Source organism: Cinclus cinclus, chromosome 5 (genome assembly GCF_963662255.1).
Source record: "Cinclus cinclus chromosome 5, bCinCin1.1, whole genome shotgun sequence".
Lineage (NCBI taxonomy): Eukaryota > Metazoa > Chordata > Aves > Passeriformes > Cinclidae > Cinclus > Cinclus cinclus.
The window spans coordinates 37703268-37718346 of record NC_085050.1 but is presented as its reverse complement, the minus strand read 5'-3'; the positions used below and the strand labels follow the sequence as shown (position 1 = coordinate 37718346).

At 40.3% G+C, this 15079-nt stretch overlaps 1 protein-coding gene across 1 annotated transcript; it reads right to left on the bottom strand.

Annotated features, from left to right (window-relative positions):
* Nucleotides 1-8074: 8074 nt before the first annotated feature.
* On the bottom strand, nt 8075-13458 carry CBR4 (carbonyl reductase 4). The gene is made up of 6 exons (XM_062493685.1): nt 13439-13458; nt 11971-12112; nt 11302-11422; nt 10685-10821; nt 9852-9986; nt 8075-8517 (listed from the first exon to the last, which is right to left on the bottom strand). The coding sequence occupies exons 2-6, from the start codon at nt 12110-12112 to the stop codon at nt 8339-8341; spliced, it is 714 nt and encodes a 237-aa protein (XP_062349669.1). The 5' UTR covers nt 13439-13458; the 3' UTR covers nt 8075-8338.
* Between the last annotated feature and the right edge of the window lie 1621 nt (nt 13459-15079).

The following is a 15079-nucleotide window of genomic DNA, read 5'->3' as shown; positions in this document are numbered from 1 at the left end:
AAGAGGTAGAATTTACTGACATTTATCTCATTCCCCTGAACTAAAAGAAAAAGCCTTCCCTCTGCACAGATCTTCTGTTTGAACAGAAATATGAGCCTGTAAAACATATCAGGCAGATGGAAACACAGTTCCTGCCCCAAGGAATTTACAATGTATTCCAGACAGCAGACAGTATCTTTGACTTGTTTTAAAACTGGCAACTCTAACTCAAAATTAAGCCACTTTGCATTCTTTAACAGAAGTGATTAACTCATAAAATTATCTAATACTGCACTGCATCTCAAAATGTGTTTGGAACATAATGCTCAGTCATGTCTAGAGCAAAAAAGCCAGACAACAAGCAGCAGTACCTATACAACAATGATTTCAGCAGCCATACAGATGGAGATGAACTCAGTTCAACACCACCTAGAAGGAGAAATTTTGTGCTTTTATAAAACAATTGCAGTGTAACAGGTAACCCTGGGGACTGGCCAAGTCTTGTAACTGCTATCACTTTCCAGCATTGTAGTAGCATAAATGGTCCAGAAGCAGCTGCAGAATAAGAAAGCAGAAAAACAGAACAGTACCTGGCCCTTGCACAGAATGATTACAACACCTACAGAAGGAGCTCTACAAATCTCATCGCACCAAATGGATTATGGTAGGACTTTTCTCCTGTGTGTTTAACACAGTTTCAGGGAAACATATTGTCAAGCTTTTCTGGACAACTCTTGGCCCAGACATCACAGAGTATTTGTAGAGAACTGAGAGTACAAAAACCCAGATTGCCAAACAGGACCTTTCTGAGTTACTGCAAAAGGTACTGAAAATAAGACTTTCTATACAACAGGCAATGTACCTGTAATCTATTGCAAATTAAGGACATCTCCATGCTGGTGTCCTGAAAATTATGGTGAACTCTTCAAATTACAGCTGCTCTCTCTTCTATATATGCATTCCAACAACAGAGAGCTACAAGAGCAAAGAACGGATGCAGTTCCAGTCTGCTGCTGGCAGGGACATCTCACCATCAAAAATCATACACCCACACTAAATGACATCTGAACAAAACATGAGAAATTATTATATTCCTTCTTTTCTCTGAAGTTGCAGGAAGTTTTCAGTAGAAATTTAGCAGCTATCTGAAAAACTATGATAAAAAATCATATTGAGAGGAGCAGAATTAAAACACTGCAACTGAGAGCTCTTAACAGGTCATCAGCATCCAGGTGTTGACAGTACAGCCTCCAGCACAGAGCTGGAACACGTCGTTCACGTAGAACATGCATGTAGTGCATTCAGCATTAGAAATACCAAGCTGGGAGATCTGCAAGTTAGAATGCACAAAGCATCAAACTTCAAGCAATACCATCAAGCTTCAGCAATGCCATATAATCGGTTTGCAGTTATTCTTAAACAAATTGCTCAAAACCACACAGCAATTTCAAACCCATCAGCATGCTACACATGCAAGGGCACCTCAGTACCATCAGCCAGCACCCTGGGAAATGTTGAGGAACATCTACACAACTCCACTTGTTCAGTGACATCTGCCCCCCACACTCCCACTGACACTACCTTAAGGTGTATGTAATGACACCAAGGAAGCTTTGCTGGCTTTGACTTGGGTATTGTCTCACTGCATTTGATACTGACACATTCAAACTAGCAGTTTCATTATATAAAATGAACAAAACATATCCCAGACCTTAATAGATATCAGCTGTTAACATAAATAAAAACATAAAAATTCCAGAAGAGTTGTGATTATAGTCATGCTACAAAGATGTATGGCAAAGTGTACATGTAGAATTTTTTGACAACAAACGTATCTTCAGCAAAAAGAAGTCTTTAGCATATGATCTGAAATTGAACACAATGTGTGTGTGAGAAAATCAAACATAACTTGGGACTTAGTAGAGTTTTAACTTCTTCAGGCACTAAGCACACCTGATGACTTCTCTCCACAACTACACTTGACCTGTCTTTTCAAACACTGATTAACTGAATCACGTGAGTGCACCTAGCCCTGAAGAGTTCATTTTTCATTTGCTTTACTTAAACGAACTACACTATTTATAAGGAAAAAAAAAAGTCACATAATTGCAGCAGGCAATATACATTTCAGGGTCATGCAATACAACCTCACACTGTGCAACACATCGAAGTAGTAGAATTTTTCTCAAAGCTATAAATAATCATTACAATGTATGTTTTAATTGTAGATAAGAATGTAACAAAGAGATTTTGCAGGCTGGGATTAAGGTATCCACTTGTTTATCCAAGTTTTGCTGATCTCAGCATGAAATCCTTTCCATCTTTAAAAGTCATGCCTTACAACCCTCAGCAGCTCAGGATATATGGAACAGGATTTTACAAAACCAGTAACAGGAATACCAGCCATCAGCTTTGCATTTACACAGGCAACTCCTCTTCCCTAAAACAATACAGTTTTACTCACCAAGTCATTACTAATACAATAATGCCTTAGGATAGACTGCCCTCAGGAGGTAACAGTGAAAGCTCTTCATGGAATACAACCCTAACTTGCTCAGCATGCACCAACTCAGCCAACATTATATACTTTTACCATAGCTGTTCCCCACCAGACCTCCGCCTTACAGCTGCAATATTTTTTAAAAATCACAAACCAAAACCATCTCATGAGCATTTTCTGTGTCCTCCTACAAACTTAACTGACAATAATGTCAGAATCACAGATGGCTTGGGTTGGAAGGAACCCTAAAGATTATCTAGTTCCAAGCCCCCTGCCTTGGGCAGGGACACCTCCCACTAGACCAGGTTGCTCAGAGCCCACCAAGCCCATCAATTGCATCAGATGCCTCAAGAGCAAGAGAAGACTGTTTGTGTTAAGACAGTGAGCTCACTACAACAAATTCTAATTTAAAAACATACTTCTTTAGAGATAAGCAGAAGTAAGACTCCAATGACCTATCTAGAACAAAAGATGAACAAGAGTAATCCACCATCTTTTCCAAACATTAGAAAAATGCAGAGAAGACATACAAAACCATTAACTTTCTAGGTCTACAATGTGCTTCAACTAAACCCCATAATATGCAAATCACATTACCTATGAACTTTGACTTGAATGAAACTCAAAGCCAACAGAAGAATTTTAAACCTGGCAGTGACAAGGCAGGTCACATAAATGAGTAAATATGGCAGTACACAACCTTTTTTAGCAAGGATAACCTCTCTGAAGCAGGAACCCAGGTGAATAAAAGCTCAAAGCAATCATTATGGGTGAATCAGAAAGAGAGTTGCTGTAAAACAGGACTGCATGCTGAATTAAATGATAGCTGCAAAAGCAGCCACCCTCAAAATATGCCTTGATAGTCTCTTTAGAAGTTCTGTGGTGCCAGTGAAAGGCCATGTAGAAACCAGGGACATGGGGTGGGGAAGGCGTAAAGATCTGGAATAAAACACAGGATAAGTTAAAGACCAGACTAGTGCTGCAGCTTTCTTTAAGTGCTCCCAAAACTAGGTGGATGAGGCAAAGTTTCAATGCATGCCTGAAAAAGCAGTTGTAGGAAGAGGTCTATAGATTCATTGGAAACTGCAGAAACATGGAATAGTGGGAATACATAAAATACTCTACTCTTGAAGAAGAAAAAGAAAAGGCCAAAAGATGCTGGTATTTAAGAGTTTATAGGAGAGTTTTAAGCAACATAGCAGGTGAAGAAATATTAGATGGATAAGAGCACATTCTCTCACTTCCATTAGGAATGGAATCACAGAAACCATGTCTAATAAGATAGTGGACTAAAGTTTTCAAAATTCAATTGAAAAATCATTTTAAGTCAGTCAGGTGCACAGTCTGATTAACAAGCACCCAAATGCAAAAAACCCCAAACATTTATGTACAATAGCTTGGCATAAATGCCAGCAGCACAAGATGTAAAGCCTGAATGTCTGCTTGTCATTAAGAATAGTGACACAACAGACATACCAGAAATATGGTGGAAGTAAGACAAAAAAATAAGATATTGATACAAAGTATATAGGAAGAGTCATTAAAATAAATACTACACCATTAAGATGGTGGTCATAGCTATGACATCTGAGAGATGTCTAAGGCCAGCAGTGTAACTGTGATGACAGACAGCAATCATGAGCACGCTGGATAAATGTCACACTGAAGAGGCCAAGACTACTTTTTTAATATATTCTCTTTCATGAAGCTGATCAGGGCCTCCCAGCTCTGGCTGTGGTCACCCCAGACATACAAGGCCTGAGCTAAAATGCTATCTTCAAATAGTGATTTTTTTTAATGGTGACTTTCATTTCTACAAGTCTACTGACCAAGTTTATTAATAAAGACAGAAGTCCACTACCACAGACTGTCATAAAAAAGAAGCAACATACAATAAGAAAATATTAAAATGAAGACAAAAAGACAAATCAAAACTAAGAAGCAGCCCAATGACAGCACTGAGATTGAATGTACAGAACTTCAGTACAACAATTTTAAATACATACATCAAATTAAACTTATTTTTGTGGGCAGGGGGATGCTTTTATCATTTAAACATCAACCTTTGTAAAACCAGCAGTCTAGCCTTAGGAGTCAAATGGAATCTGTACTGAATGGAATATTTACAGCCAAGTCAAAGCGCAGAGGAATAATCTGCAAAAGCACATTGACACTGACCCGCACCTGAGAAACAGGAACCGTGTCTGAAGAAGGCAAGCAGATGATCAAAGTAAAAAGTAAAGTTCTCAGGGAAGGAAAGACCACTGAGGAAAAAAATGCCCAGACTCTGAATAAATCCCTATGATCAGTTTCTGCTACCATGCAGGAACTCGAAGAGAAGCTTTACAGGCAACTTGTTGAAGGTATTCCTCTTGGAGCAAAACATCAGGACAGAGGAAAGGGTGACAAATGGGGGGAAGGTAGGGGCTTTCACTCCCCAAATCTAAAAGAAACCAAGTAACTCCATTGTGAAACTTCTGAGTGAAACCTGCCTCATTATCAAGTGACTGGAAGCTGGCAAATGGGACAGCAAGTTTTTGAGATTGTAGTGAGTGGAAGATCTCTTGTTTTTTAAGAAGAGATTCCAGAGGAATGTGGGAAACTAAAGACTAAATATATTTTTCTGTACATATCAAAGTGCCAGAATTTGTTCTAAAGCCAAGAAACCAAGAGATAAACATACAGAGTTGCTTTTGCAAAGAAAGTCATGTTTGATAAACATTTTAGAGTTCTTCTAAAGAATAACTTAAAAGAGATGAGAGTACAGAGATCTAATAATGGTGCATGCTTGAAATTCTAAAAGGCATCTGACACACTCCCTTGCCAAAAACTATTAAGATGCTGTGCTACCAAAAGAAGTTGTCATATCAGTACCTTGTTTAAAGACAGAAGACAAAGGGTATGAATCAGCAGTTGTTCTTCCCTAAGGATGTGCAGTGCCAATAGAACACCACAGTTCCTCTGCTGGGGCAGGAAAAGTACAAACTATTTGGAAGGGCTATGAGACAGCAGTTTCTGAATGCCACAGTGTATACACAGAGTAACACTAAGTTACACGAAGTAACAAAAAGATTGAGGAATTGTAAAATTGCAGAAACATTTCACTGAGGAAATAGGTGTTAAAATCAGCAATCTAAACTCATTGTAGATATTTGAGAACAACTCATGCTGAAAAGAATCCAAAAACTCAGACTTTTGTGCATATAGATGGAAATGGACTCCAAGTTGACCATTAATTACTTGGGACTGAGTTATTGTTCTGAAAAAAGAAGTGCAAAGGTTAGGAAAAAGAAAAACATTTAGGCACCATTTTTTGAAACAATATAAAACAAAACATAAAACCATTTAATATTTTTAAATAGATCCACAGTGAATTTTGCAATAAGTTTCACCTGTTGCTCCTTCCTTGAGAAACTGGAAAAGTAAAGCAAAGTTCAACAAAGACAATTTAAGATACAAAAGAGCTCTCCAGCAACAAGCAATTAAAAGAAATATGACTCTTCAGTACAAAACAGAAACAACTAAGGCAAGCCGGATAAGATAAGAGGACTACAAATTCAAAAGCAAAACAGAGAGAGCACCAGAGGACTGTTTTTAGTGCCTGCAGGCCTCAGCCAGTTTCAGTTTGAACCCATTGGTGGGTTCAAACATCCCAGTCACAAACTGCTGGAGGTCCCAGAGTCTTCTAAGGATACACACCTGATCTGTTACCTACCCTGCACATTCGCTGCTTTCCCTGTCCAAGACATCACACCAGGCCAGACAGAACCAGGATTATGTTAACCAGTTTTCAGTTCTAATTTACCAGTTCAAAGAAAAGGAGGGAGGAAAGCTTTTTAAAAGTATGATTTAAAGCTATCAACACTTCAGTCTGGCCCTATGGCAACAGTAATAATAAAAACATAGTATATACTGGAACTTTTTAAAGAAATTACTTTGTGGCATGCTGAGACTCTTCTGACAGCACTATTTCAGGTTTTAATTGCAAATATAAACTGAAAATTACATTGCTAACAACTTATTTAACAGCTCCCTTACCAAAAAACAAACAAAAAAACCCTAAATATAATAATAATAATAACAATAATAATAATAATAATAATAATAATAATTAGGGTCAGAACTCACTAAAAGAGAATTATTTCTAGTTTCTTAGGTTTGGTTTTTGGTCAAGATTTGTAGCACTGGGTTTGTTTGTAAAACACCAAGGTCAGGTATGGGCAGCAGCCAAGTCACTGATATATTCCTACTTGACTAGTGAAAATGTAGCAGCTGTCCTTCCTCACCTTCAGTGGCCTTGGAAAAAATTCACCTAATCTCTGGCCAACTCCTTCTATCAAGGAAAAAAAAATTAGCAATTATATTTTTGGTGCAAAGATACATATGACATGTAACATCAGTAACAGGAAGATAAGGACTCCTGGAAGGATAACTTCTAGCAGCATTTTATATTCCAAAGTGAGTGGCACAACCAATTGTAAAATCTCCTGATCATACAAGTACTCCTTGCATTATTTCTCAATACATACCTGCAAGAAGCTTGAACATGCAATGTTTTCTGGCACAAAGACAAAATTTCTCAGCTTCACAAATGAAGAAAATCTCCAACTTTAAAGACTCAGTTATCATCAGCAAGATCTCTTCTTTCTGTACTGTGGTGTGTGCCAAGATGGGAAGGAATTTCAAAAGCTGAATCAACATTTGGATCATGATGCAATGAACACCAGAGTTAAGAAGTGAAGGTCCTGAACCGCATTTCTAGTTTTCTTCAGAGACAATAAAGACATCAATTATCAAAAATTACTTGAACTCAATAGAAAAGCCTGAGGTCAAACATTTGGTAAGTTTTCAGCAAGACAGGAACACTCAGAATTATTTACAGCAGAATAATTACTCTGCTTCAAAAGTTGCTTTGAATAAAATACAATGGCTATTCTATCGACTGTACATATATATTGAGGGAGCATCAACAGCTGACCTGAGTGTTCATGAAGATACAGAGCAGAAAACAAAACACCTTGACTTTGTGCTCTGGAAGTGATAAATGTTCTAAACATCTACTGAGTCCTTGCAAAGTGTCTTATGCAGCAAGGTCTGCAGGTGTAGTGTTCAGCAGTGCATGTGCAGCTCAAACTGAGAATATGACAGGATTAGCAGCTGCAGTGCTGTAGAGGTCTTTCGATGGGCACACACAAGAGCCTCTGGATTGAGTGAGTGCTGTACATACATTCAGAAATGGAACCAAGTAGGCTTTGTCTTTATAAAAACACACTACATATAATTACATCTTCTAAAGGCAATTCAGGTATGCTGCAGACCTAGAAGTTCCTAGCTTTGTAGTGTTAGGTACAAACAAACAAACAAAGCTCAAAGGAAACTCCTTGCTACTTTGCAGGGACTAACTGATAAGAATGCAAAACTATGCAGTTCACAATCTTTGCCCTACTTGAAAAACTTGATGCAATCATACCTGCCACCCAATAAACATGTCTCTGCACTTTATTAACCTTTGCATAACATAATTCAAATAAAATCTCATTCTATCCCAAATTAGAAAACAGGACTTTATAAAAACACAGTGCTTTAAAAACCTATCAGCACATTATTAAAGCTATCACCGTATCAAAACCAGATCTTTTTCAAATTGTTTCATACAAAGACTTTGTAATACCAAACAGACTCTTTCAGGCAGTTAAACACACACATTGCACTTCACTGCTGCTGAATCTTTCCTCTAAGTAAGACCAAATCAATTATGTACATCAATCTTCCAACAATTTCCAACCCTCTCCCTTTATTTAGTACAAATTTATATATTACCATCATGACATTAAAGCATTCATTTATTCAAGGCAGTACTTAGGTCATAAGTTGCAAGCCTCCATCTACAACCAGAACACTCCCTGTAACATATGTGGATTCTAGAAGAAAGACAACAGCTTGTGCAACTTCATGAGGCTCTCCAAATCTTCCAAGGAGAATTGCTTTCTTCAACTGATCTTCTTCCAAATGAGCTGTCATCTCTGTGTGAATAAAGCCTAAGAGCAGAGAGATATATGAAGAGTTACCTAACCTTTGACTAAATTGATTGAGTGGATTTCCCACTGAATCTTACAAAGAGAAATCTATTACCAGGATTCAGCACCAGCTACCATTCCTCAAAGTCTCCCAAAGCTGCCCACATCATTTGCCAGCCAAGACCACTTTTTCATCTAACCAATACCTTTCTGTTTTGGAAGCAGTGATGCAATAACCGAAATGCAGAGATCTATAGAAGTCCATTAAAAAAAATCCCAAACAAAACCAAACAACCAAACAAGAAAGGGTAACTAAAATTCAGTCCAAAAACTGTATTTAGTATCACTTTTCTGAAAGACAAAATATACTCAAATCACCACAATGTTCTCAATTAAAATACAAGCACAAAATATCTGGCAAGCAATCCTCTCAGACTTTAAAGTGTTTGCATTCTATTTTAGAATTTATGGCAGTACTTGCTTGACATTTCTGAAGGACCTTTTAAAAAATTTTCCATTATCGGAGATTTGGCTTTCCCACTGCTGCTCAAGCTGCAGCTTCATAAAGAGCTGATCTTACCTGCTTTCTAGCTGCCATCAAGAAGGGAAAGTCTCCCTCTTGCTTCCTACTGTAAAATTCTGCCCCTTTATGATGATTGTGGATGAGCTGCTCAACTCACTAAAGAATGAAAGTATTTTTCCTGCCTAGTTCACAAGCTGAACAGGTTCATGTAGAATTCTGAAAGGCATCAGAGGTTGTAGAAGGTGAGCAGCAGTGTACACAGTTATGAGTGGTAAAATTCAGAAAATACAAAAAGGATTTTTCCTTAAGTGTGGCAGTTCGCTTGAACAAGATCATCTTATGAAATCACTGCCTTTACTCATAGAAATGGCTTTCAAGACTCCCTCATTTTATTACAGGGAGACAGGGGTGCTTTTTTGACAGCTTTCTCATGGTCTGTCATGTTTCCCTAATAACAAACAAGCATTCTCTAGCTGGAGCAAGGGTAGCTCTCTGTCTCTAATTAGATCTAATCCTACCATCTGCAAGGACAGCAAGTTTTGAAGAAGGAACAAAGGGAAAAAAACCACATTTATTACATAATAATGAATAGAGGAATAGGTAGACTCACTCTTCCAAATTTCTCAGTGTTGCCTTAAAAAGCCTGAAGGTTTTCTAAAAGAATGTATTATACTTTAAACAAACAAACAAACAAAAGATACTAAAAATATTTACTCACAAAGCTGAAGAAAATAATAGAAATTTGTTTTAAGTTACTCTCAGAGTACAAGAAATATCCACAGTCTTAATAAATTGCAACAGTCAAGGATGCAGGAATTCCTCAAAAACTAACCTGGAGCAACAACGTTGACTCGAATTTGCTTTTTTGCTACTTCTTTAGCAAGAGAGCGTGAAAATCCAACTAATCCTGCTTTGGTAGCACTATACACACTTTGACCAGAGTTGCCTTTAAGTCCTACAATACTCCCTAAAATAAAGAAACATCAAAGAGAAGATTAAATGGGTAACTTGAAACGTTGTACTAGCTTTATCGTTTTAGTTTTAAACTTGGAATGAAAAATGAGATCACAAGCAAAGAGTAAAAATGCATAACTTTATGCACTTTAACCTGCTAGGATAAGCAAATCTCCCAATTAGCTGTGATTTTTGTACAATCCATGTATCTATGTTGACCGACAGGCACCAGGAGAGTAAGATGAAGACTTTTCCAAAAGAAGTATCCTTGCCCAGTTGAAAGAAAAGAAATAAAAGAAAGCAAAGAAATAAAGAAAGCAAGAAAAGCAAGAAAAGCAAGCAAGAAAAGCAAGAAAAGCAAAGAAAGCAAAGAAAGCAAAGAAAGAAAGAAAAGAAAGAAAAGAAAGAAAAGAAAGAAAAGAAAGAAAGATACTGTATCAATTCTTAGTTAATAGCCAACAGTTGGTAGATCTATATATTAAAAGAATTGGTTAAGAATAAGTTCTTTTTTCAATAAAATATAAACTCTGAGGTGTTTATTACTCTAGAAGTTGCAGAAATTGCACAGAAGAACAACCATTCACAAAGAAATGCTAAAAACACAATGTCTAAATACAAGGACAAGGAAAGTAAATTGTAACAAGTAATGTAATGTTACACCTGCTAAACATTTCTAGAAGACTAGGACACAGAAGTCCACAAGCAACTTACCTATATTGACAATAGCACCTCCCTTCTGTTGAATCATGACCTTTACAGCAGCTTTGCATGTCAACATTGTTCCCAAAAGATTAGTGTGCATCTGGGCTATCATATCTTCAGCCTTGGTTCTCAGTAATAAACCATCCCTGACAAACAAAGCAAAAAAAACCCCAAAGAATTCGTTTAACAACCCCTTGACCGTATTTATTCATAAAAAAAATACTGTTGGACAGACTATTAATGGGGGTGTATGTGGTTCCATACATTTGAGCATTCAAAATGACAACACTGAAAGGACTACACATAGCACAAAACAAGTTAGTCATGCTTCTGGCCACAGAACCTCTTTTGCAGGGTGGTATCAAGCACTGTTTTGGATCATTCTGGGGGAAAAAGTGGAGGAAATAATAGAGGTAGAACTCAAACTCAGAATGCAGAAACTACAGTGAAAGCTGTATCATCTGTTATCATTCTACTGCCATCAGGAACAAAATATTGGCAAGCACTTAATATTGCTTTCAGATGTGCTCATTAACAACACTCTTACTAAGCACAAAGGGCCAGAGCACCTTACAGTGAGCTGCCTTCACCTAGAATTACCTATAGTGTTGTAAGGAGTAACCAACCTGTTGATCCCAGCTGCATTAACCAAGTAGTTAATAGGACCCAAATTCCTCTGCATCTCCTCAAAAGTCTTTTGGACTTCTTGTTCACTGGATACATCACAGCTAAGTGCTAGATGCCCTGCTGTATTGAAATATATATAACACCAAAATAAACAGTAAAAGCTGCATTTAATTCATAAACCTTCTTCAGAATGTATCAACTCAGTTGCAAAACAGATGTTGAACTAATTATAATTTAAGGAACCTATTTAATCCCCAATTAAATAAAGACGTTGTTCAAGTGTTTTATTCATTACTTATGTTACAATTCCTTGTTTGTTTGTTGGGTTTTTTTGCCTTTTGAAATCTGAAATTCAGCATGAGCAGACTGGTCTCAGTTCTGGCTTATTCAGGAGCTGAGGATAACTCAATTCACACCACCTCTACTGTGACCCCAAACAATCCCATTCATCTTTTAAAATTCCCATCACACAGATAAAATAGGTAACCTACTTTCTCAACGACTATTGTGAAAACAAAATCGTACCAATATAGCCACTTTTTTAATAATCTCAGCCTTTACTTTCCTTTCCATCTAGTTAAACAATGAGGTGTTTTGAAGACTCGCTATTTTCACAAATCACTAAAGCATGGAGCAGTGAGGAGATAACTGCACAGCAGCATACTTACCACCAAGGCTACGGGCAGTGCTCTGGGCCACGTCCAGATTCCTAGCAATGATGGCCAGGCGGCAGCCCCTCTGTGCCAGGAGCTCTGCCACAGCTTTGCCTATCCCCCGGGATCCTCCAAAAACGGCACAGACCTTGCCCATCTCCAAAATAATTCACAAATTGCAAAATTAACCATCAACTTCATGTCTAATGCAGCAAGATATTAACTACTGCTCTCGTCAACATCACAGCCTTTATTTGTTGGTAGCAGTTTGCAATAGCGGTTTACAGAATTTGTGATTTTGCTTTTATTCATTCATTCATATTCATTTTTTTATTCAAAATAAACAGTTGAACTAAATTAGACATCACTTCTACTAATGAAAGTTAATTCTTAAATATTTCTGAACTAGTTAAAAAAAAAGTAATGCACAAAATCTAGCATTCTATTCTAATACCAGAATTATGGTAGTTCATTCAACTTATTAATTATGTGATTTAGATATCTAAAAGCCATAATGTATTGTTCAGCTGCTTATTCAAAGCTGATGTACTGTTTGTAATTATATGGTTCTTGCAACCACTCTTCTTGTGCTGAAGTCATTTACCCTCAAGGTCTCCATCCAAAGTATCTGCATCAGACACCACCAGTGCAAATGTTACTGAGTATGATTTGAAACTCGTATTTACGCTGGTTTAATACTGTCAGACTGTGTTTTACCACTAGCCTGGGGTTTTTTGTTTCTGCTTTTAAAGGAGGAAAAAAAGTGTTTTTTTGAAATACAAAATGATTCTGAAGTAGCTAGCTTTGATGTTTGGAATGGAGTACCAAAGACAGTACTTCTGTAGAATGATCTTTTGTTCTGAAAGCTCTAGAAACCAATCAGCTGTTTCAGGATTTCCTGAGGAGACAGAGACAGAATCCAAGCAATAATAATGAACTTTTTTCCATACATTTGAATAAATAATTTGTGAACCCAACTGCACTGTCTTCATCCTGAGGCAACAAGTTTTATTATTTGTGGTAAAGTACTTCCTTTTGTTCCTAATTTGCTTTCTGATTAGATAATTCTATGCAGTTCTGCTCATAGTTACTGTTTCACTCTCCACCTGTATCCTCTTTCAGGTCTATTCCGTTACTCCTACACACATGGAAGCTATTCAGTACCTCGCTAAAGATGACTGCAGTCCTTAGACCTTACCTTTGGCCTCACTTAAGTCTATTAAACCCTTCTGGATGAGTGATAATCAGAACAGCACCTGGTACTACGTGTACCAGGCCACCACCAAGTCATACAGTGGCATCATTACACTGGTGTTCTGTGACAGAGTTCCGAACAAGCACACGGTCTGTCCTTTTCCCTAACAAAGTATTCACAAGTGCCTGAAACCAACACAAGCGTCTGCTTTCCCTGGCAAGCTCTCAGAGAACAGAGAAAGCCCCTTGTGCATTAACCAGGCGTTCACAGGTGGGACACAGGGCCTACCTGCAACGCAGTAATGTACAGCTCGTGCTTTAACACAGGAACACCACACAGGCTCCCTGCAGCTGCGACTTGGGAGAAAAAAGCTGCAGCAAGAGTAATGACCCGCTGCTCCCTGGATAAATAACGGAAGGGAAAACCAGGTATATTTGGAGTAACAGCACACGCAGACACTTTGCATAACCTTTGCTCTTCTTTCAGAGCCAACTGTCCAGCGCGTGACCCCGGGGCTCCAACGGCACCACCCCACAGCGCTCGGCTGCCAGCCCAAGGAAGGCCCCTTTAAACAAGGGCGAGCGGGGTCCCCGCAGCCGTGCCCGGCCCAGCCCGGCGCCTCCTCCCCTCCTCCGTGCGCGCCGGCGGCGCGGCCGAGCTGGGCTCCCGCTCGGGCCCGGCTGCAGGTGGAGCCCTCGGCACGGACAGCGGGAAGCGGCGCAGGCCGCGCCCGCCAGGGACGCCGGGACGCGCAGCGCGCCGCCGGTGCCACGGAGGCAGCGGGGCCGCCCCGTGCTGTCCCTGCGTGCCCCCCGAGCCCCGAGCCAGGCGTCTGCCGCCCCGCCGCGGGCACGGGAGCAGAACGGGAGAACCACGTGCGCTCCGGTACCTCCCGGCCGCTGCCTCGCTTCCTCACGGAGCGCGGTTCCCTCCCAGCCGGGCCCGTTCCGCTCCGCGCTGAGCGCAGGCGTCACCGGGAGCGGCGTGACATCACCGCCGGGGCCGCCGGCCGGAGAAGGAGCGGGGCTGCGGCGGGGCCCGGGGCTGCTCCCCCCCGGCTATGCTCCCCCCCGGCTATGCTCCCCCCCGGCTCTGCTCCCCCCCGGCTCTGCTCCCCCCCGGCTCTGCTCCCCCCCGGCTCTGCTCCCCCCGGCTCTGCTCCCCCCCGGCTCTGCGGCGGGGCCCGGGCCTGCTTCCCCCCGGCTCTGCTTCCCCCCGGCTCTGCTTCCCCCCGGCTCTGCTTCCCCCCGGCTCTGCTTCCCCCCGGCTCTGCTTCCCCCCGGCTCTGCGGCGGGGCCCGGGCCTGCTCCCCCCGGGGCTGCGGCGGGGCCCGGGGCTGAGTGGTCTCAGGCCCTGCGGTTGCCGCCCGCGTCCTCTGCGCTCGCACACGGGAAGCCCCTCTCCTTTCACCTTACGCTTGCCGCTTGGAAACTCCATTTTACAGCGTCCGGCGTGGAGCTGAAGCACTGAGTCCTGCCCTTGTTACCCCCTTCCTGAACAAAAATGTGCTTCGTATATAAACATTTAGATGAATCAGGATTTTGCTTCTCTCATTTTCACGTATCCTTGCCCCAAAATGCCAAGGATTTGTATAAGGCATCACTGTACCAGAAGAGCTAAATTTCAAACACGTTACGGTAGATAAGTCCAAAATACAGAAATATCTGTGAGAGTTCCTGTTCAGGAACCAAAGCAGACTTCATGATATGCAATTAAACTAACATTAAAAAAACCTGTCCTGGTTTTACAGTCGTTCTGTTTACAATTACGATCTGTGTTTAATGATGTGCTTGAGGGATTGCTGTGGACTCTAATTAAGTCACACACACTGTGTAAATATTATCCTCTGAGGAACACTAATAAAAGCTACCACAATTTTGTACAAGAGTACACTTCAGATTTTTTTTTTGAGAAAAATTATTATTGCTA

Coding starts and splice junctions, on each gene's coding strand:
- CBR4 (XM_062493685.1), bottom strand. CDS start 12,112: ATGGGCAAGGTCTGTGCCGTTTTTGGAGGATCCCGGGGGATAGGCAAA. Junction 11,423..11,970: donor CACTGCCCGTAGCCTTGGTG/GTAAGTATGCTG, acceptor ATTTCAATACAG/CAGGGCATCTAGCACTTAGC. Junction 8,518..9,851: donor AGTCAACGTTGTTGCTCCAG/GTTAGTTTTTGA, acceptor CTCTGCTCTTAG/GCTTTATTCACACAGAGATG.